Source organism: Hyperolius riggenbachi, chromosome 3, assembly GCF_040937935.1.
Source record: "Hyperolius riggenbachi isolate aHypRig1 chromosome 3, aHypRig1.pri, whole genome shotgun sequence".
NCBI lineage: Eukaryota > Metazoa > Chordata > Amphibia > Anura > Hyperoliidae > Hyperolius > Hyperolius riggenbachi.
Window position 1 is genome coordinate 250,997,760 of NC_090648.1, and position 24,129 is coordinate 251,021,888.

At 41.8% G+C, this 24,129-nt stretch overlaps 1 protein-coding gene across 3 annotated transcripts in view; it reads right to left on the reverse strand.

Moving 5' to 3' along the window:
- DMTF1 (cyclin D binding myb like transcription factor 1) overlaps positions 1–24,129 on the reverse strand; it is a 44,617-nt gene that overhangs the window by 6,500 nt on the left and 13,988 nt on the right. For 2 of the 3 annotated variants that reach the window (XM_068276163.1, XM_068276162.1), the window contains 13 exons: positions 23,244–23,338; positions 20,299–20,413; positions 19,172–19,248; positions 18,634–18,791; positions 18,229–18,261; positions 16,806–16,915; positions 15,827–16,055; positions 13,837–13,988; positions 11,264–11,473; positions 10,068–10,138; positions 9,782–9,940; positions 5,200–5,562; positions 2,549–2,690 (listed from right to left, as the gene is read on the reverse strand). In XM_068276163.1, coding sequence (XP_068132264.1) covers positions 2,549–2,690; positions 5,200–5,562; positions 9,782–9,940; positions 10,068–10,138; positions 11,264–11,473; positions 13,837–13,988; positions 15,827–16,055; positions 16,806–16,915; positions 18,229–18,261; positions 18,634–18,791; positions 19,172–19,248; positions 20,299–20,413; positions 23,244–23,338 — 1,914 coding nt within the window. The remainder of the gene's footprint in view (positions 1–2,548; positions 2,691–5,199; positions 5,563–9,781; positions 9,941–10,067; positions 10,139–11,263; positions 11,474–13,836; positions 13,989–15,826; positions 16,056–16,805; positions 16,916–18,228; positions 18,262–18,633; positions 18,792–19,171; positions 19,249–20,298; positions 20,414–23,243; positions 23,339–24,129) is intronic. The other variant, XM_068276165.1, reaches the window with a different exon arrangement.

Consider the following 24,129-nt stretch of genomic DNA (forward strand, 5'->3'; position numbering starts at 1 on the left):
TGTGTAAAAGAAATCAAACAATTGTCATTTACAGAGATATTTCTCCCACCCAGCATGGGTATGTGTAAAAATACACCCCAAAACACATTATACTACTTCTCCTGAGTACGGCGGTACCACATGTGTGGCACTTTTTTGCACCCTAAGTGCGCTAAGAGGCCCAAAGTCCAATGAGTACCTTTAGGATTTCACAGGTCATTTTGCGTCATTTGGTTTAAAGACTACTCCTCACGGTTTAGGGCCCCTAAAATGCCAGGGCAGTATAGGAACCCCACAAATGACCCCATTTTAGAAAGAAGACACCCCAAGGTATTCCGTTAGGAGTATGGTGAGTTCATAGAAGATTTTATTTTTTGTCACAAGTTAGCGGAAAATGACACTTTGTGAAAAAAACAATTAAAATCAATTTCCGCTAACTTGTGACAAAAAAAAAAAATCTTCTATGAACTCACCATCCTCCTAACGGAATACCTTGGGGTGTCTTCTTTCTAAAATGGGGTAATTTGTGGGGTTCCTATACTGCCCTGGCATTTTAGGGCCCCTAAACCGTGAGGAGTAGTCTTGAAACGAAATTTCTCAAAATGACCTGTGAAATCCTAAAGGTACTCAGTGAACTTTGGGCCCCTTAACGCAGTTAGGGTGCAAAAAAGTGCCACACATGTGGTATCGCCGTACTCAGGAGAAGTAGTATAATGTGTTTTGGGGTGTATTTTTCCACATACCCATGCTGAGTGGGAGAAATATCTCTATAAATAGACAATTGTGTGTAAAAAAAAAAACAATTGTCATTTACGGAGATATTTCTCCCACCCAGCATGGGTATGTGTAAAAATACACCCCAAAACACATTATACTACTTCTCCTGAGTACGGCAATACCACATGTGTGGCACTTTTTTGCAGCCTAACTGCGCTAAGGGGCCAAAAGTCCAATGAGCATCTTTAGGCTTTACAGGGGTGCTTACAATTAGGCACCCCCCAAAATGCCAGGACAGTGAACACACCCCACAAATGACCCCATTTTGGAAAGTAGACACTTCAAGGTATTCAGAGAGGAGCATAGTGAGTCCGTGGCAGATTTCATTTTTTTTGGTCGCAAGTTAGAAGAAATGGAAACTTTTTTTTTTTCTTTTTTTTGTCAGAAAGTGTCATTTTCCGCTAACTTGTGACAAAAAATAAAATCTTCTATGAACTCACCATGCCTCTCACTGAATACTTTGGGATGTCTTCTTTCCAAAATGGGGTCATTTGGGGGGTATTTGTACTATCCTGGAATTTTAGCCCCTCATGAAACCTGACAGGTGCGCAGAAAAGTCAGAGATGCTTGAAAATGGGAAAATTCACTTTTGGCACCATAGTTTGTAAACGCTATAACTTTTACCCAATCCAATAAATATACACTGAATGGTTTTTTTTTTTATCAAAGACATGTAGCAGAATAACTTTCGCGCTCAAATGTATAGGAAATTTTACTTTATTTGAAAAATGTCAGCACAGCAAGTTAAAAAAGTCATTTTTTTGCCAAAATTCATGTCTTTTTTGATGAATATAATAAAAACTAAAACTCGCAGCAGCAATCAAATAGCAGCAAAAGAAAGCTGTATTAGTGACAAGAAAAGGAGGTAAAATTCCTTTAGGTGGTAGGTTGTATGACCGAGCAATAAACCGTGAAAGCTGCAGTGGTCTGAATGGAGAAAAAGGCTCTGGTCCTTAACGGGCGAAAAGACTGTGGTCCTCAAGTGGTTAATAAGCGTTTTTGTAAGCACTTTTTTGGGCGTTTTGCCATTTCTAAGTGTCCTAGGCCTTTTTTTTAAAGGGGAAAGGACGTAAAAAACCCAGAAACACTTCACATTTAAATTGACAGGGAAAAAAACTCCAACGAAATTTCTGGCAAAAGTGCTTTTTCTAGCGCTTTGCACAAAATCGTCCCGAAAATGGTCCATGCAGCGCTTTTCAGATCGGAAAGTGAACGGAATGCCCCAATCTGAACTAGCACATAGGAAAGCATGGTATAAGAGCTTTCAGGGCGATCGAAAAATCGCCAGCGCTTAAAAAAAATATGAAAAAAACGCCTCTAGTGTGAATGAGCCCTGAAGGATGGGCTGGCCAGCACCTGCCTATGTATTCACAAGCTAGTGGCATGCAGCCAGGAATGGTTTTATATACAGTACACCATCTTGTAGTTCACAATGCAACCTCTGTGGAAAAAGTGCAAGCTTAACCCTTCAACTCCTTGTCCAAACTTGACAGTTTGAATCACCAGCTATTACTGCAGGCTTTACAGTAACAGTGAGAAATTCTCCCCAGTTACTGATCACTCTGCACTACATGACCACTAAGGAAAAAGAAGTACATTCTTTGACCCGAGATTACTTCTGAAATTATTATAGCAACCTTGCTGTAACCATACCTTCCTGCTAAAGACAGACAGCTTTGCTAGGCTGTCAAAAGAAACTGTTGCTTCAGCAAAAACTCTTACAGACAAACGGGAAACAGGCATTGCTAGTCAAACAGGTTTTAGGATATGGCAAATTATTTAGCTGCAGTACCTGCAAGTGTGGTTAGAGGAAGCACGGATTCTCCATCAGTGTCATCAGTTAAAATGTAATCATGACATGAAGGGACAATAAGCACTGTTCCTTCTACTGGAGCCTGACCAGTCTCTACTGCTGGAGCAGAAGTCCCAACATCCTATGCCAAAGGAAAGGTAAAATGTCTATGCAGATACATTTTAGTCATACTGCCAAACTGTGTTGTAAATGTTATACACACACATTTATATTATACAAACAGAATCCTTAACAGAAGTTGCTTTCCCTGACGGACCAATGTCATTCATATTTTTGCAAAAATAAACAATGGTTCTCTATTGACAGGCAAAGTAATTGCTATAATTGTCTTCCTTATTTTGACTCTTACAGCCTAACTGTAAACAGAAGGACCCTGTCTGCACAGCCATCACTTATGGAGAGCTCTCAGTTAAACGTTTTGTTCTAGAAATTGCTCATTCTTATTTTTCACAATTTTAATAGTAAGTTACTATTACAGTCAATGGAATCATCTACAATTATGTTTCATATGCATGTGGATAATGAGATAAGTTTACACTGACTTCGCCAACACAAGTGACACTGCAGATCAGTAGATCACATCGTTCAGCGAAGCTCTGTAATATGCTGCTAACACAGGTCAAAAACACAGGCCAGATCTACTGTATGTAACATACCAAATGTCAGGGAATCTCTGTAGAAAACGTAAACCCTCTAAGTTTGTTAGAGAAAAGACCTTCATGCCTACTACACTATTACTTCTCCTACATCCTCATATCCCCAATACACCAACATAGCCTGTCTGTGTTTACAGCTGGCTGATGGTGTAATGGTTAAGGGCTCTGCCTCTGACACAGGAGACCAGGGTTCGAATCTCGGCTCTGCCTGTTCAGTAAGCCAGCACTAATTCAGTAGGAGACCTTTGGCAAGTCTCCCTTACACTGCTACTGCCAATAGAGCGCGCCCTAGTGGCTGCTGCTCTGCTCTGGCGCTTTGAGTCCGCAAGGAGAAAAGCGCAATATAAATGTTATTTCTCTTGTCTTGTCTACTTCAAACAAAATGGCTGACTTGACATATTAGGCTCAATTCACAAAACTTCTCATAAATGACTTATCTAATTAATAAAAATAACATTTCACAAGCAAAATAATCACTCAAAGTAAGTTGTTCCTGATTAGCTTCATTTTCAATGTTACCGGTACTTTTCCTACCTTAATTATATTACTGTATATGCTTGCATATAAGCCGAGCCGCATATAAACCAAGGTACCCACTTTTCCTTCAGAAACCAGGAAAAAGTGATTGACTCTTGGATAAGCCCCCTACCCAGTATAGCCCCCTCCACTGTAGCCTGATGTGCCCCCAGTCATCCCTTCTCCCTATAGACAGATGTACCCCAAGGATGATACAGCTGTGTCTCAAGACGCCACTAGATGGCGTCATAGATATGAGACACAGCGATTGCCACACAGGAAGTATCCCCAATGACTGCACTGCTGACACCCTGCTTGCACGCTCCACTCCACAAGCCAGGGGACACAGGTAGTCTTTAGCAGCGCACTCTGCACACCATGTTGCAGGGGATGGGGGGCACAAACGCAGCAGGGAGCCAGCTGTCAAGAGCAGGATCACTAGTGCAAGATCCTTTACGCTCCTCTGCCAGTTACAAAACCTGCTCCACCATGTGTTCTGCTCTACTGACTTGCATATAAGCCGAGGGGGGTAACTATCCAGCACATTTTTTGTGCAGAAAAATTAGGCTTATACACAAGTATATAAAGGTATATTTTCCCTCTTTTGGAGCTTGAAAATGTAACGTATAGTAGATAATATGAACAGGTGAAAAAGCTTTGTGAACCATGCCCATTGTGTAATTTTAAATTACACAGGATTGAGCTGTGCATAATGCTACAGTCCTGTGAGAGGTGTGTAACATGCTAACACACAGGTAGCACACGAGATTATAGAACCTGCATGGCAGAGCTCTCTGCACTATGAAAAACTGCAGCATTTTTCCTAAAGGGGGCGTGGCTTTAGGCAGAAGTGGGCACAAACAGAGACATGAGTGACTTACATATAGTATAGTATAGTATAGTGCTTTTCTCCTGTTGGACTCAAAGCACTCAAGCGCTGCAGCCACTAAGGGGCCACCCTGTAGTGTTAGGAAGTCTTGCCCAAGGACTTCTTACTGAATAGGTACGGACCCTAGCCAGGATTCAAACCCTGGTCTCCCATGTCAAAGGCAGAGCCCATAACGAGTACACTATCCAGCCACATACATTAGGTACTCACATGGTTAGAGAGATACATTTTATTTTTAAAGAGGCACAGACATATTCAGAGTTTAGGTCTGCTTTAATGGTGAAGCTGGGGTAGTGGATTTTAAAATGAAAAGCTTTTTCTTTTACACACAGTTCCTAATTTACCTGCCACAATTCACCCTATAATTAGGTACCCACTAGAGAAAACTTTTTTAATGGAGCCCATTTCATATTTGCACCTTAGCCCTCTTGTGCCACTATTTGAAAAAGTAAAAGATACAGTACATAGCAACAACAACGTATGTATGTGAAGAAAGCCAAATCCTAAGCATACAAGATTCAAAAAGCACACTATATACAGGGAATGCTTGTTATCCAATAAACACTTACCTCCTCAACAAGATTTGCTGCCAGCTCAATGTGAGCTTCACTTGATTTAGCATCCAAACTAGTGAGGTCCTCTGTTGCATCAGGATGAAGGAAATTACTCCCTATCCTCATTTTTAAGGACTGCTCAGTGCAATAGAAAGAGTCATGGGCAATGTTTATATCATTGTGCCGGATCTCTTGGGAAAGATGGTCTGTTTCAAGACAACTCGGATGATTGCTCAAGTCTTCCTGCTGCAAAGCAGAGTCTATGGATAGTTCAGTCTGAGTGAGGGGAGAAGAGATTTCCTCTGAGGCAAGTGTTCGAATTATAATCCCAGGGGTGTGGCAGTGAACTGTCACATTGTCACTAGTAAGGTGTTCCGGCTGTTGATATGGGTGAAAAAAAAGAACAATTAGGTTAACACCCAAATGCCAGCATCCCCACAAATATAAGCCTGGTCTTATGTTACTTAAAATAACGCATTATTTTCTTCTTGCTGAATTCTAGTCATATTCTTTCTCTGTTTGTCTTAAACCTTGGTCCCTGCTATAATGTAATCTACCTAAACATATTTTATGAAAGCCAAATAATGGGTTGGTTATTGCCCCCAGCCCACACACAGCGCACACAGCTCTGAGAGACCTCGGGCCATATGCAATTAAATTTTTCACCTGAGTTTTCTCCTAGGTGACATTTTCACAACTTGTAAATAAAATGCCTTTTTACACCACCAGCAAGCAAACAAATACTCAAAATAATTTTGACAGCACTTTTTCCCCTACTTGTTGGTACTTTTTCCATTGCAAAATACTAGAAAGTTCATTTACAATGAAAATGAAAAAAATATCTCCTAGCAGAAAAGGCAGGACCTCATTCAATTCACTTTTTCTCATACATTTCTCTTACATTTGCACTTTGCAAATTAAAAAGTACCAAAAAAGAAGGTGAAAATGTAGTGCCAAAATTATTCTGAGCATTTTCCTGCTTGCTGGTGGCTTAAAAGGAATTTTATTGATAGGGTGTGAAAATATTACCTAGAAGAAAACATAGGAGAAAAAGTAAATGCACTAGAGTCATTGTTCATAGGCACACTCTTAGGGCTCAGACACACTTTAAGACCCCATTAACACTTAGAAGCGCAAAAAAATCGCCGGCGTTTTGCGGGAGTGATTTTTCCGCGATCTTGCATGGAAAAATCACAGAACAGTGCAGCGATTTCTCCGCAATTGCGTTTAGCGCTTCTATAGCACTGAAACGCAATCACCGGGAAATTGCCTGAAAATGGTGCAGGCTGTGTGTTTGCGTTTCGCGGCGATTAGTGCAAATTGTCCAAGTAAGAACGGGCCCATAGGGATTTATTACACTAGTGGTTTCAAAAGCGCTAGCATTTCAGCATTTTGCCGAAATCATCGGCAAAACGCTTTAGTGTGAATTCTGAGCGCTTTTTGCCCATCAGAGCTTTCTGAGAGCTTTTTAAAAAAATGCTCCCTTTGACATGCAATGGCTTGTACTGGGGGCACATCTGGGGCTATACTGGGTAGGGGGCTTATATGCGAGTCAGTCACTTTTTCCTGTTTTCTTAGGGAAAAGTGGGTACCTTGGCTTATATGCAGGTCTGCTTATATGCGAGTATATACAGTAAGTCAAAAAGAGCGTTTAAAAAAAAAAAAAAAAAAAAAAAAGCTATCAGAAAGCTCTGATGAGCAAAAAGCACTCAGAAAAGCACTTATAGGGTGTCTGAGCCCTCAAACCCCTTATTTGCAATGGCCTACAACTGATTAACTGTGAAACCTACCCAGTTTGTAAGCGATAAGAAACATAGTAAGTGATAAAAGGTCGGTATTTTACCTCATGCGGTATTTACAAATTTTTTTTTTGCAATTCCCCACTGTACGAGGATAGTTAGAGGAGTGTTCGGTAGCAGGCGATAATAGAGTAATATGGATGCGAAAACTGAGCGAAAAACGGTCAGTAGTTATACTGTGTGAATGATTTGCATGCGATACATTGCCGCTCTGGATGCTCGAAATAAAGGATTGTGGGTAGGAGGAGGAGGTTATTACCAGCACGTGACTGCAGAGGGTTTCCCTCCCTGTTTTTTGACCCTCTCCTTCCATTACGCTGCGTAATATGTTGGCGCTTTATAAATACAATAAATAAATAAATTACAAATGCCTCCCTCCGTTCTGCATATTAAGCAATATTAACCACTTCCGGATTCTCGGAGCGTATATACACGCCCCTGAATCCTGAAGTGTATTCCATGGAAACGGCCGCTCGTATGAGCGGCCGTTCCATGTCAGTTCCCGGAGGGTGTCTCCGTGAACACCCTGCGAGCCGATCGGCGGCTCGCAGGGTAAATGTAAACACACGGGGAAGACCTTCCCCGGTGTTTACATGTATACGGCGCTGCGTAGAGGAGATCGGTGATCCCCGGCCTCTGATTGGCCGGGGATCACCGGCATCTGATAGGCTAAAGCCTATCCCATCAGGCGCAGGACGGATTCTCACAGGGGGAGGGAGAGGGAGGGAAGGGGAAGGAGGCCAGGAAGCGCTGCGGAGGGGGGCTTTGAAGAGCCCCCCCCCGCAAGCGCAAGCAGCCGGCGGCGATCAGACCCCCCCAGCAGGACATCCCCCTAGTGGGGAAAAAAGGGGGGGAAGTCTGATCGGCCTGGCTGCTAGCTGATCGGTGCTGCGGGCTGGAGAGCCCACGCAGCACCGATCAGCACAAAATAGCGTGGTAGGGAAGTGGTTAAGCATTTACAATATTAAGTGGATGGGTGAAACAGGAGGGGGTATTTGGATACATTTTCGCACTCCCTCCTGATAAAAAATGTATCCAAATTCCTCCTTCGTTTCACCCATCCACTTAATATTGTAAATGCTTAATATTGTAAATGGGCTGCTTTCTGGTGCCTGAAATATGTACAGTATAAGCTGTTACTGTGTACTGCTAGTAAACTAGCTGCAGAGTGAGCTACAGCAGCTGTGCAAAAAACCAGATATCACCAGGTACATTTAGGTGACAATAGAGCTAAAATAACAAATGGTCACCCCCCCCCTTTTTTCCCTGGTGAATTGTGATTTTGAGAAAAAATAATTAATAACTACCGACTCTATATCGCACATTTATTGCAAGAATTTCGACCTATCGGTATTTCAGCCTATATTTCTGGAGAATTGCTATTTTGAGTTATCACATGAGGTAAATTACCGACCATGTGATAAATAGTTCGGTAACCTCTGGTGAATTGATGCCATAGTTACTAATTTAATGACTATATATTTGACTCCCCCATTGATAGGTTTAGTAATGGTACCAAATTTTAATCTTAACCTCCTGGGCGATAATCCAGAGCTGAGCTCGGGGTATGTCGCGCAGGAGGAGGAGTTCTCAGGCCCTGGTGGGCCGATTTGCATAATTTTTTTTTTGTCACACACAGCTAGCACTTTGCTAGCTGCGTGTAACTTCCGATCGTCACCGATCCGCCGCTACCCGCCGTGCAGCCCCCCCCTCCCTCCCCGACCCCTTGCGCAGCCTGGCCAATCAGTGCCAGGCAGCGCTGAAGGTTGGATCGGGACTCCCTCTGACGTCATCCCGCCCCGTCGCCATGGCGACCGGGGAAGCCCAGCAGGAAATCCCGTTCTCAACGGGATTTCCTGCTTACTCTGATCGCCGAAGGCGATCGGAGTGGGTGGGGGGATGCCGCTGCGCAGCAGCTATCATGTAGCGAGCCCTCGCTACATGATTTAAAAAAAAAAAAAAAAAAAAAAAAAAAAGTGCTGCGCCCCCTCCTGGGCGATGTAATTATATCGCCCAGAGGGTTAAAATGTACTAATTTTTGTACTAAACTATAATCTATCCCTGCCATCTAGTCTGATTGTGTTTGCCTAAAAAATAACCCTTTCCCAACTCTGTAAGTGATAAACATGTTATTGAAGTTAAGGCCGGATCCACACTATAAGCGCTTTTCTGAGCGGTTTGTGATTGATTAGGGCTTTCTGAGCGGTCTTTAAAAAATGTTTCCCATTCACTCCCATTAAAATTGCGGTAAAAATCGCGGCAATCGCATATGCGAAAAATCGAAAATTGCGATGATTTTTACCGCAATTTTAATGAAAGTGAATGGGAGCGATTTTTGAAAAGCGCTCAGAAAGCGCTAATCACAATCGATCAGATTAGCCCTTATAGTGTGGATCCTGCCTAAATGTGATCACCACAGATTTTTCAAGTGGACATTTGCCAAAAATAGTGACCATATAAGAGTGATCCTTTCAACTGATTGTCACTTTTAAAAGACCAATTTAAAAATTGCTGTTATTTCTGTAGAAATAATGTCACTTTTATGGTGATCAGGCGGATAGCAACCTTTATAGATAGCCCCATAACTTTCTGGGTCTAAATATTACACTACTGTGAGGAAAGACCATCTGTGTATATAATTATCTGAAAAAACATTTTTCCAAAGAATAATGTACAATCAGTGTACAAGAAAAAAAAATGTAAATAACCCGTACTATGCTAATGACACTGAAGATGGCTGTAAACGTTACAGATGCGGTCTGTGGTTATTTTATATACAGCAAGTGTGTTTTACTCACAGATAAGGCATGCAGAATAATCTGTTCTGGAGATGCTGGGGAGGTGCTGGGTGTCAAGGTTACAGATGGGCTGGATGCCAACGTTAATGGAAGACTTTGTGAAGAACCTGTCTGTAGGATGAAGGTGCCTGTGGTGCCACCTGGCTGTAAATAAAAAGACTTTAAAAGAAAAAAAAAAGAAAAAGACACTTAAAATAGGTCACCAATAGCAGAGATCAATAAAGCACAAACACAAAAAAATGTCTGTATATACTTTGCCTCTAAAAAAGGTGAACAAAACACTCACTGGAAGAATCTCAAATGTCTGTAATGTACCAGCAGACAGAGCTTCTTGGCAGGCATTTGGGGAGGAGGGGTCTGAAGAAGAAAATAAACATGAATAAACAAAGTGAAGTAACACACAGGCAGTGGTAAGGATCCGAGACGAACTTTTACTCATTGCATAATTGTGTTCCTTTCTTATAGTTTATAGGGCATTCCTCAAGCCAAATACTATTTTTTTATATACCCTAATTCCATATAAACTAAACAAGCCTCGCCCCCAGCTTCTCCAGTGCCTTGGCACTAATAAGACCCATGTAGAAGGCATAAATACATCAGAGGGCAATATAAAAGCTTGGCGGATGAGCTTTTTGTCCCTAGGCCTTCACAAAGGACTAGAGGACATGATCTGCGCATGGAGGAAAAAAGTTTTAGCTATTTATTTAGGAAAGGGTTCTTTACAGTAAGAGTGATTAAGATGTGGAATGCATTGCCACAGGAAGTAGCTATGGCAAACTCTATACCTGCATTAAAGGGGGCTTAGATGCTTTCCTTGTGTTGAAAGACATCCATGGCTACAATTACTAGGTAATGCCCAGTGATGTTGATCCAGGGATTTTATCTGATTGCCATTTGGAGTCGGGAAGGATTTTTTTCCCTTTTGGGGCTAATTGGACCATGTCTTGTAAGGGTTTTTCGCCTTTCTCTGGATCAACAGGGATATGTGAGGGAGCAGGCTGGTGTTGTACTTTGTTTTCTGGTTGAACTCGATGGAGGTATGTCTTTTTTCAACCCAAATAAGTATGTAACTATGTAACTGTATTACACTACATTGATAATGTCTTAGGAGCTCAAGGTTTAAGCCTCATACCGATTCTCTACTGTTTTCAGCCAAGGTGGTCACTTAGGGCCATCAAGGCCAGGAATCTAACATATCCATAGGTGTTGCTTAATAATCTGGCATGCTGGATCACTAAACAGCTGTCGGCAAAGTCCACTTATACCTCCTTACCCAACCAGCAGATGACACTGTCATTCTCAGTGCCATTGTCTTGCCTCCCATCTTTGTAGACAAAGATTGTATCATTCAGCCTTTGCCCAGCGACACGTCTGTACTGCACTGGGGCCCCCAGTGTCACTTGTAGGATCATATTCGATCCATTTGTGGGTAAATTGTGCATGTGTGAGCAACTGTAGTCTACAGTACTGCAGTTAGCTTACCTAAGTGAGTAATCTGTACAGGGATCTGCAATGCTGCCACTGAACTCTGTGGAAGGCCTGGGCTGTCTTCTAAATGTGCTACTCTTATCTGAAGATGTTGCACATTGGAGTTTGCACCCTGGGACTGGATGTCGGTTTTGTTCTCAAGCTCTTGAGCACTCAGAAGAGTAGGTTGATTTTCATGCATCTGCCGTAGACCTTTAATTAACACTGAAGACAGAAATACGGTAAAGAATTCTTGTATATACCAAAAAGTAAATGTAAAACCCAATTTCTTCATGTCTTTAACAGCCAAGCTTATATGTTCAGTAGCGCTTTCTAAATATATTTGCAAGGTACAGTAACTAATAGCAGCCAACAATCATTATTCATGAATGATTTATGTGTTAATGTAAATCACTATTTGCCTCAACCTTAAAGCGGTTTAAAACCCTGACATACATAATATTCAATAAAACATGTTTTCCTACTTTTTACATGCCATACGGTTATCATATTTGCATTTGTGCATAAGTATTATTATTCATTTAGATTTTATAGGTTCCCAAAAGTACAGTTTTTTGCTTTGTGAGCTGACAATGCATTTTATTAATAACTGGTTTTATTCATTATGTAGTGAAGGCAGACATGCTTTGACTCTCAGTCTGTGTTGAGCTGCTTCTCCACAGTCAGAGAATGTGTCACATTCCTCACATGATACATATAAGTAAACACAAGATAACATTATCTAAAGTTTGGATGCATCCACATTTCACTACACTGAACTTTCAAGCTCTGTGTGTAACCCTTCGAATGCTGGTCTAGTAAAAAAAAAAAAAATTGCTGGTTGCATTTAATATGCTGTAAATAATGTTTTAGAGCAAAGATGAAATGCTGGGTTATATTCCGCAAAAGGAAAATATATTGATTTGTTTTTCCATTTTTGCATTATTTATCAGATTTAGTAATAAAATATCCTTTTATTAAAGTATTTATATTAGGAAGATATTAAATGTTACATAGGAGAATAGGATGTGTTCAGAAATCCACCTGATGATTTGACTGACATTTTGACATTTTTCTTTTTACAGTGCAAGAGGGTTGCTCCAAATCAAACAGTACCAAGCGCTAGGCAATATTTGTGGATTGCAAAACCCTAAAATAGGGGAGCCTCACAGTGATAAACAATGTCCACAATACCCAATGATTCACTGAAGTCTCATAATAACAATCACTATTTATTGATAACTGCATACAACCCCCCCCCATAATCCCCACTAAAAAGAGCAGCCTATGATGTAGGTTACACCACATACACAGCCAGCATGTGTCACACAGACCGCACACATAACACACACCCACACAAACCGTCCTTGTAGCTCCCGGGAGTAATGAAATACATCAATGTCAATCCTTTGATCAAGGGGTCTGGTGGGAAGTGTGGTTCAAAAACAGCTCTTCATGAGGTACTGGAACCACTTAAGCAATGTTCAATATCGTGCATCCAAGTGCTCTCAATAAAGCATTGTGATACAGTTCATAACAGCAACTCAGGCGGCCAAAGAAGCTTAAAGCATAAGCATTGCAAGCAGGCAGACACACCACAGCATGTACGAGAAGGCTCTCACAACCTCCTGTCAGTAATCCACGGTACCCCGGAGGGCTTTCACCACCTCTACAGGGCATCCACTGCACTGGTGTTCACTTGGACGGCATCCACTCTGCTGCTTATATGGGTTTGTATGCAGTTATCAATAAATAGTGATTGTTATTATGAGACTTCAGTGAATCATTGGTCAAGAGGGTTGCTCAACTTTTGCTGTGCATGATAAGACAGCAACCTGATTAATTCATCAGTTACCCAGTGTGGATTTTCTAATGCCTGGTACACACCATGCAGATTGGTGGGTGGGTCGAATCGATAATTTGACAACTTCGATCTGATTTCCAATTGTTTTTCTGATCACTTCTGTACAGAATCAATCAGAAAAACGGTTGGAAATCAGACCGGGCCTGTTGGAAATTATCGATTCAACCTGTCGTTCTGACGGGAAATTGCATGGTGTGCACCAGGCATAAGGGCTAGTTCACATTTGGGCGCTTTATGGCAGCGTTTCAGTGCTTTGCTGATCACCGGCGATCAGCAAAGCCTGTGACACACGTAATCCTATGGGATTACTCTCACTACAGCACTTGCGAAAAATCAGAAATGCGCTGCATGCGGCATTTTCTGAACGATTGTGTGATTCTTATTCACTGAAATGAGACTCAAAGTGCAAGAGTGGCAAAATCATGAAGTATTGCACTGCAAAATCACAATTGCGCTGTGCAATTTCTACTGTAAATGGGCCCTTATTGTTAATTTCTTGTTTACTGCTGTAGGAAAGCAAGACTCTGCCATACTCGCAACACTACCAGCCAAATAAGAGGGTGAGGCCGACAATGAAATAAAAACAAAAAACCCATAACACATTCATAGGGTGATGGCAATTCTGAATGAACATCTCAGCATGAATTTAAAAGCGGTTATCAAATCAGCTTGATATTTTACACTGGTGACAGTTAAGAGCTATTTCCCGGCTCTGGTATATTACCAGGGAAAGTCACATCCCTGTGGTTGGCGATCTGTCGCTTCACTGTCCACCATTTACTTCTGAGCCACTGTGGAGATCGAACACTGCTCCAGCCTTCTGCCAGCAAATCCCAGTTGATGTCATTTTCATCCAACACACCAAGCTCTGCTATTCTAGCAAAACAGAAATGGAATATTAAAACACTGTAGGCCTTCTTAGAAATGTGCTGCACTGTAACTAGAAGATCTATAAGTACCCGACATATTGCGTCTGCATGTACAGAACCAGAAGTGCTACCCCTGAAAGGATTAACATGAACATATTAAGGCCTAGCTAAACCTTCCTTCCTCTCAAAAAGCTTAGAATGGCATAATACAGCATGACAATGCAGAAGACCTCAATTCAAACAAAAGTCATTCTTCAGTAGCCCCAATCTATCATATTGTACTTTTTGGGCATTTTAAAACAATCCTTTCTTCCATTGTGCAGACAGATTTTTCTTGTTCCAGATCAATAAAGGAGAGTTTTTAAGATATGAAGGGACTCGATAGCTAAGCTGACAGTTCTGGGCCAATACAGAAAAATCGCTCAGCTGTACTGCTGCTATGGAGAGGGGAGTAGATACAATGCAGAGGTGCACAATTGAGTGGCTTGCAGCAGGTGGGGTAAGAAGGGGAACAATGCACTTGCTGATTGGTTTCACTTAAAGAGACACTGAAGCGAAAAAAAATATATGATATAGTGAATTGGTTGTGTACTATGAATAATTACTAGAAGATTAGCAGCAAAGAAAATATCCTCATATTTTTATTTTCAGGTGTACAGTGTTTTTTCTAACATTGCATCATTCTCTAATATGTGCAGATTACACAACACTCAGCATTCAAAATGATTCTTTCAGAGCAGTCTGTGAACTAATGACCTCTCCTCTGGCAGAGGAAAAGTAATTAGTTCACTTACAGTTGAGATAATAAAAGTCAGATAACAGCCCTCTCCACGACTTTGAAAGTCGTAGAGATTAATGGCTTTTTTGCATAGAGATAACTAGAGTTTCTTAACTCTTCCTGTACTGGAAACAATTAGACTGATATATCTGATCTTAATGTTTTATTTCTTAGCTGTACTACACATACAAATCATAATATTTTTTTTTCGCTTCAGTGTCTCTTTAAAGATCTAGCATGCTGGATCTTGAAGTGAACTCATGAGACACCCGAACACATGCTAGATTCTCAGCTGAGACAATCTCAAATTACCATATTAGCCAATTTCTGTCTAGTGCGTGTACGAGGCTTTAACTGAGGTCTCCTAGTCCACCTATCAGAAGTTATGTTATGTGCTACAGGAGCTGTTCCATTCTTTGTCTATGTTAAGGCTTCTTTCTTTCTCCTCAGTTGATAAATGTGAGCCATTAGGATCTTCATTACTTGTCATGATTGTATCCATTCTGATTTTAAAAAGGTTAGGACTTCAATTGTTAACACAAATACTTTGTGACAACGTGGGCTTTTTTTTTTTCTTTAATTCTTGTGTTAAACACAGCTTAGTAGCTCATGAAGAGATCCAATCTATTTCCAAAGCTTGCATTTTCAGTCTAGAGTTATACAAAACTTTGTCTTAGCATACAGATTTAGTACACAAATACAGGCACTTATAACTAGTGTTGACGTGCTTGACCATAATCAAAATCTTTACACATGTGCACTGCGGCTAGGGGTGGTAACTCAAGCTTATCGCCGCCTCTGCCCACTGCACTCCACATCAAGCTCAGCCCTCCTCCTTTATGGCCATAAGGAGGTAGTAACTGAGGGTTCTCATGGGAAGAACACATCAACTTTACTGATAACTAACCAAAACTATTATACTATTTACAGACTAATTTCATTATCCTTTAATGTAAAATATAAGATTTTCCACCCCAAAAAAATCATATCGGTTTAGCAAATATCTTCCTAATGGCTGGTATGTAGTGAAGTTAAAATATTCTCCTGGTAAGAAGGATAATTCAAACCTCAGAATCAGATTCCCTTCATCTTCTTTGGTCCACTGTGTACCACCACTCTGCTTCCAGTTCAGGTAGTTCAGCCACTTAGAGCGACACTGCTTTTCTGAGCGGGTTCCCACTCGTTCTGCCACTAAAGCCCAGGACACGCCTTGTGTTACTATATCACCAGTCTCCGTGCCTGTTAGCTCATGAACCACATCTGTCAACCTTCTCTCCTCTTCATCTGTCCATTTTCCTGAAATCATAAACATGTAAGTAGGAACATATAACACTTTAAAGACCACAGAAAATATTTCGCAAGGACACAATAACAAATCATAAACATGCTCTTTTTTTCTGAACATTAAGGGGAAGCATTCACATTTATAACTGTACTAAAGAAAAACATATAAAAAAAAAGTTAATGACTGAAAGAATCTCCTATGCCTACCATACCCAGTTGGCTAAATAAGTAATTACTAGATAACTGAAGTGCAGCTAAGGCCAAGTTATCAGTAGCAATGGAAAAAGCACTGACATTAGAAAACAAAACATTTGGGAAACAAATCCATATCGATATTACTGCATGTTCGACTATGATGTCACTTTACTGCCTGAGAAAACAACAAAGATACAGCATAACGACATTACATGCAACATTAGTCAGATGTGATGCAACTGAACATTGAGGAAAGATCACTGGGAGGGAGAAGGCACCCCAAAAAAATAATCATGGATGTAATAAGCATAAAATGGATTATCTCTAAGAATAAGGGGCAACGCCAATATAAGAAAACATTTTTAAGATAATCAGACACAAAAACGATAACGCGTTTTCTTTTGCGCAGCACAGTCCGCTTCCTCAGATCAAATAAAGCAGTGTCTGGGTAGCCAGGGTGCAGAGCTTGGAGCACCTAAAAAGCTATCCACCATGAAATACGTGGGCATTTGTAAGAAAAGGCTTCTACTCATAGAAAGGGTGGATTCAACTGAGAAGGTATTGTACCTGTTTTACATGTCTCCTTCATTAATCGACAGCGATCTTTAACAGAAGAGGCACTCCTGCCCAGAGCAGCCCCTATTGTAGCCCAGTCATTCCCATGCTTCAAACGGAGCCTTAAAAACCGGTTGGGAAAAAAAAGAAGACCCATTAAAACAAGCAGAGTGTTCTGTAAATGTGCTATATATAAAACAAATGTTTTTTTATATTACTGAAGCACTGTATGTAATTAAAATAGCAAAAGGTTACATTTCACAAAAAAGTAAAATAAATAAATAAATAAGCCCTATGAAAACCATAGCTCCTCATAGTGTTAGTAAAGCTAAATAGGGGACTATGGGCTTGATTCACCAAGCCACGCTGCTACAGTAGCGCAGCTTAATGAGAGCAGAGAGTGTTATAATGCCCTGCCCACACTATGCAGCCATAGCATGCGCAGTGAAATTACGCTGTGCTCAGATAGTGTAAAGGGTGCTTCGTTACACTTAACGAGCACTCAACTGAAACCACCTGGAGCCCGGTGGGTCCAGTAGCTTCTAAGTAAGCGCTGCATAATATGTTGGCGCTTTATAAATACAATAAATAAGTACGAGATTACTGCACTTTGATTGGCCCTGTAGGCTGTCTGTCACTTGATAGGCAGCCTAATGTGCAGGGCCAATCAAAGTGCAGGAATCATGTACTTTGAAGCTACTGGACCCGCCAGGCTCCAGGCGTGTTCAGTAGAGCGCTCGTTAAGTGTAACAAAGCTCCCTTTACAGTAAATGAGCACAGTGTAATTTCACTTTGCACGCTATGGCTGCATAGTGTGGGCACGACATTATAACACTCTCTGGTCTCATTAAGCTGCGCTGCTGTAGCACAGCTTAGTGAATCAACCTCAATGTCATTACTAGATTTGATGTGGTCGTTCTATAAAAAAAAATACTTAGTGAAAAAGTCAGCCATGTGACTAAGAGATCCCTCCAGCAAGCATGCTTTTCTGTATATATCATTTCTTTCATTTCCTGCCAAGTCTCTTCATATTGATTGAACATCCTGGAAAATCTGGGTGTGAGCATGCGGGGAAGGTGCAGAGGGGAATTGTTGGAAGCATAGCGGTGCACAGCATCGAGCAATACAATGCCTGCAGCGATATTGATTCTAGATGGATTTCTGCCGAAATCTACTGGGATTGCATTTACAATGTAGGGAATTTCATAAACTGCAACTTCCCAACATGTACATAGGGAGAAATAATCTGCCTTGGCAATGAAAGATCAACTAACGTACATGCTACGACTTCTACCTGAATAGGAAAAGAAAAGTAACTTGCTCTTAATTTGGCTATGTGTAATTTTATTATTTCAATAACCCCTTCATTGCATTTTACACATAGGTTATTCTGAAATTCTTCCTAAAAGATCTCTATGCATTGTGCAGCACTTACTCTCTTAGTCTTTCAATTTCAGCATGTGTGTACCTGCAAGAAACAAGCAGAACATCAATATAAAACACAAACAATCCAGTCATATAATTACAGTGAGGCTAGGCACAGTGGCTGGACATGGGGAATGATCTAGCTATACACAAGGTGCTGCAGCTAGCAACCCATCTATGAACAAGTGTGCTCAAATCCACTGAGCTTGCATGTTCATATCTATGACTGGCGCGACTGAGACAGATTACTGGGACTACTTGCGGCTGAAGGAGGCACTTGGGAGGACGGCGAGGGATGCATCGTTGCTCATGGGGCTGGAGGAAGCCCCGGGTGAGTATAAAACCTTCTTATTCCCGAAATCTCAGGTACCCTTTAAGTAATTGACATATTCCTGACACTGTAGTGTGCCCTTACTTGCCCACGTGGTTCCTGTCATCATACATACGGAGGACTCTTCGGTACACTGCAAAGAGTGGGCGGTTCAAGCCCCATGCTATTGTCCTGTAGAAATCTTTCCTCTCATCCTTCGACATCTCAAAAATGATTTCAGCAGCATCTTTAATGCCATGAGCCTAAAACAGAAATTGGCAAAAAAAAAAAGTAATATTTTAAAATAAGCTATAACAAGACTTGTTAATACAGCCCCAGAAAAAAATGTACTTCATTTAAATTAAACACAGATTTACACTTTCAAAGCAATAGTGCAACAATAGTACCGGAAATGGAATTATCTAAGAACTAGTGACTTTAGCCCGTTTAAAAACGGGCTAAGTCTGTCTACGCGCACCTTCGCGCACCCGCCACGCACGCACACCCGGCCGCCCGCTCACACACCTGCCTGGCTCCGTCCCTGTCGTCCTGCCTGTGTGAGGCTGGGTCCATGCTGCGCACATATTATATAGGATTACATGGTGAAAAGCGATGAAATCAGTACCAGTAAAATGATGCCTACCTTCACGTATCGGTCAATGTTGCTCATAAGGATTGCGATTTCCTCTTTGGACCACATGCCTTGCTTCCATCTGTGACCTAAAATTTTTTTTTTTTTTTAAGAAATACATATTACATACACTATTCTTTCTGTCATGTAATGAAATTCATTCAACTGAAGGATCTTAAAAGGTGCCATCGCTAATTTTCTTAAAGTAAGTCTGAAGCGAGTTAAAAAAAAAAAAAAGGAAAAAAAAAAAAAGACTCGCTTAAGGAGAGGACAGGCTCTGGGTCATATAGAGCCTTCCTGTTCTTCCTACGGTGCCAGCGTTCCAGTCTCTGACCGACTGGCTGCTCCGTACTGTGCATGCGTGAGAATGCGTGCTCGCGCATGCGCAGTACAGAGCGGTCTGTCTTTGAGAGCACTTGGGTGCCCTGAGATTTCTGAAGTCTCCCACATCGGCGGAAGTGAGCAGTCTGCGACCCAATCAGTCAGAGACTGCTAACGGGGGATCTAGCGCTGGAATGTGGGCACCGTTGGAGGAACAGGAAGGCTCTATAGGACCCAGAGTGTTCCCTCTCCTTAGGCGAGCATTTGCTTATATTTTTTTTTAAACTCACTTCAGACTTACTTTAAAGTTAGGCCATGCACCCCAAGTGCCCACTGTTATCCCTGTTCCAGCATTGCCACAAGCACAGTATGTATGTAACCCTGCACTGTTATAGCACTTCATTACTGTTGTGGTCGTTAAAAGCTATACAGTGCCAGATACTTCCTTGCTGCATTTCTTTGTCAATCCTGTCCTTTACATATCTTGAGCATATCAAGTATCATGCACATTTGAAGCTCAGGGGGCCACATAAAATGGCAAGGAGGGCCGATTTGGCCTGCAGGCCTTGAGTTTGAAACCTGTGCTTTACACTATCTGTAAGACAGCATAGGCCCATGTACACAAACAATAAAGAAGCAACGCACAAACACATTGATAATTCAAAGAACTGCATTTCTGCTGCTTTTGTTCTACAGTGTTTTATGCTTCTGTATTTTGTGAAAGCATCTGAATACAACACCCTATGTATGGAAACCACAAACCGCCATGTAGACGAGCCCTTACAATAACGACACATTGCTGTCTTAGCCATACCTACCTTTATTGGTTAGAGAATCTTTGTCTTCTTTGCTGGTAAACCATGCCCTGCTAACTGCAGACACCTCATCGATGTCTCCAGGAGAAATGGCATCCAGCTGCTCATTCTGCAGGATCTGGATAAGAGAAGATGAAATCACAGAAAACTTTACCAGCAAGTTCTCCCAATGTAAAAGCAAGCAGCTCCATGACTGAAGTAGTTTATATGTGCATTGTGTAATATATGCCCTATACCAGGGGTCAGGAACCTTTTTGGCTGAGAGCCATAAACACCACATATTTTAAAATACTGTGAGAGCCATACAATATGTTTCAAACTGGCACAGTGCGCATGCGCAGAAGAGGGCTCATGTTTCCTGTTGCCATGGTGATGTGTATACAGTTGATCTTCCGGGCAGCGTAAATGTCTAACATGTCTTCGGCTTCTCTCGGGTTTCTCTTGGGTTTGAGCAACATCAGCGATTTCCCCGAGAGCCAGACAGGAGAAATACCAAGTAACAGCTTGTTCAATTAGCTAGCTGACTTCGGGGGTTGACTCACTTTGTAGGATGAGATCCTGCATTTTGGCCCAATAGGCTGCCTGTCAAGTGACAGGCAGCCTATTGTGCCAATCAAAGTGTGGGGATCTCGTCCTACAAAGTCACTGGACCTAACATGGTTCCGAGTGGGACAATTGGAACAATCGTTTTGGGGTAGCGCGAGTAAGTTAGTAGTGCATGCTACAACAGTAGTGTGCCTATATTGAAAATGTTATTTGCGCTGCCACACTAAGCTGAGCTGCTTGAGCAGTGTAGCTTAGTGAATCAACCCCTTCTGATTTGTCTGTGAGCCAGAACTAGCCATCAAAAGAGCCACATCTGGCTCCCGAGCCATAGGTTCCCTAGCCTTGCCCTATACCATACAGAATACATATTGTGGCTAATTACAAATTAAGATGAAGCATATACAATAGATGTGATGGTTATATTGAATCTAACATACATGGTAACCTATTACAACATCTCCTAGTAGTATATAGCTGTCTTAAGGTGGCCACTAACGATCCAATTTCTAGCAAAAAATTGTTCGAGCGATCAGATAATTCTGATAGGAAGAAAAATTGTTCACTACACCACCAACGAACCAATCTTTGCTTCCTATCTACCACACCAAAACAAGAAAATCCTAATTTTGGTTTGACCAAAACTGAACGATTATATTTAAATCGTTCGTAATCTATTGTGCCCATTAATGGAGATTACTTACAACCAATCCTATCAGAATTTCTGATCGCTTGAACGATTTTTCTCTAGAAATTGGACCGTTAGTGTCCACCTTTAGAAATATCAGTCTCTAGACTTAACATTTGATCGCTGTGTCCCACTGTTGTGCTTGGATCGATCTTAAGGTGGCCACTAATGATACAATTTGTCAACCAATCGCTTATGAACAATTTTTCGTATAGACAAACATTTGGGACTATTCACAGACAAAAATCTCGTAACCAATTCAATCACATTAAGGAAACCAAGCCTTTTTTGCTCTTATACAGCATGCCAGGCAAACCAGCACACAAAGCTCTACGCAAGTATGACTTTTTATTGTCTTACTTGCCTTATATCCGACTATGATTTTCTTGTGCTCTTATTTATAACCCAAATGCAAAAGTAGGAAAAATGCTGCATGTACTACTTTTGTGTTTAGGTTAAATTTGATTTGCAGCAGTGTGAAAAGGGCACCACGATTACTATGTTAACCACAGTGCCCTTGCTATCAGCAAATCAGATCAGAACGCGGTTGGTGTGAAAGGGCCCTAAAAGTTTTACAGCTCAAGTAAACCTGTATGGAAAAAAAGTGCCCCTTGGAGGTACTTACCTTGGGAGGGGGACGCTTTTGGATCTTAATGAGACTTCCATCCTCCTCAGGCAGATCATTCCAGCGCTGGGACCACAACACAAGCAGACACAATATTTACCTTTATCTGCCTGCACAGGCACACCAGCGGCTCTCAATTGGAGCGGACATAACCAAGCCCTGTTGGGTCCGCTCTACTGCTCAAACGGCTCGCCTCTGCACAGTAGTGCAGACCCAATTGGGCTAGGCTATTTCCGCCGGAGACCAAGTGGGGAGAGCCACCAGTGCGCATGCACGCATACCCACAAGCACCGCCAAGGAAGATTTATGGCAGTCCAATGTATCAGCACACCACTTTTTCAATCAAACACGCTCTTTTATTGAACCATAAGTTTCCACAAGAGATTTAGCCGAAAATTGTTTCAGGGGCCATGCAGGGTTCCCCTTTATCGACCCTGTGTGGCCCCCAAAACAATTGTCGGCTAAATCTCTTGTGGAAACATATGGCTCAATAAAAGAGCGTGTTTGATTGAAAAAGTGGTGTGCTGATACACTGGACTGCTGACTATTGTGGAGGCATTGCCTATGCCTCAGTATCAAGCACCCTATAACTCTTTGATGGAGTACCCGACCACAACCATTGGATTGCAAGGAAGATTAATGGGGGAGAAAGTGCTGGATCCCCTCTGCTTCGGACAGCCTCTTTGGGATCCAGAGGCTTCTCACTCCTGGAGTAAATACCCCCAGGTACCCACTTTTTCTTACTACTGGTACACTTTAAGTGCTTGTGCACACAATTGCGTTGTAAAACAACGCAGATGACCAGGCGGTTTACAGAAATTTATGGCACCTGCATTTTTCTCCATTGCAGTGCTGCCTCCCTCCAACTGCACTGAATGGGACAGCTCTGTGTTGCTCACATAAATGCATGGGGCAGTGCGGTTAGGCCCTAACAGACCTGGTGGTTTGTATCCTCATGAAACAATTTAAAAATAACTTATTTTTACTGCTACTTTAGTACAACATTTTTACTACTACTTTAATATCAACTTTTTCTTTATTGTTACTTAATAAAAGGAACAATAATTTTGCATCCTTTTCAAGTTAAGATACCTGAATCTGAGTTATGGATTCTTCATTAATGTCATCATCCACCACTTCTGTGGTGGCCGTCATGGTCACCTCAAAGCTCTGGTCATTCTCTGATCCTTCAAGGTACACAATATTAAAATGAGCACACAAAATTGACAAGCAATGAAGCATGAGATAAAACATATAATTGAGAAGAAAATGGAATAATACACAACCTTACTTAGATTTTCTACAAAAACAATCTTCCGAAACACAATCAGTAAGTATCACTCTTTAAAGGGATACTGTAGGGGGGTCGGGGGAAAATGAGCTGAACTTACCCGGGGCTTCTAATGGTCCCCCGCAGACATCCTGTGCCCGCGCAGCCGCTCACCGATGGTCCGGCCCCGCCTCCGGTTCACTTCTGGAATTTCTGACTTTAAAGTCAGAAAACCACTGCGCCTGCACGCCCGTGTCCTCGATCCCGCTGTCATCAAAAGCGCACAGCGCAGGCCCAGTATGGTCTGTGTCTGCGCAGTACATTCCTGGTGACATCAGCGGGAGCGAGGACACGGCAACGCAGGCGCAGTGGTTTTCTGACTTTAAAGTCAGAAATTCCAGAAGTGAACCGGAGGCGGGGCCGGAGCATTGGGGAATGGCTGCGTCAACACAGGATGTCTGCGGGGGACCATTAGAAGCCCCTGGTAAGTTCAGCTCATTTTCCCCCGACCCCCCCTACAGTATCCCTTTAAAAGAACATCAGCTCGGCTGAGGATTATCTAGTGTGTGTATATAAAGCTTTAGAGCAATTCAGTTGCTGTTGTGTAACAGAATACTGTTTTTAGCCCCATTATTCACAAGCTAGAAGTCATTCACACCGCTAAACAGGCTATGATTAAAGGAAGAATAATAATAATCTAGGTATGTG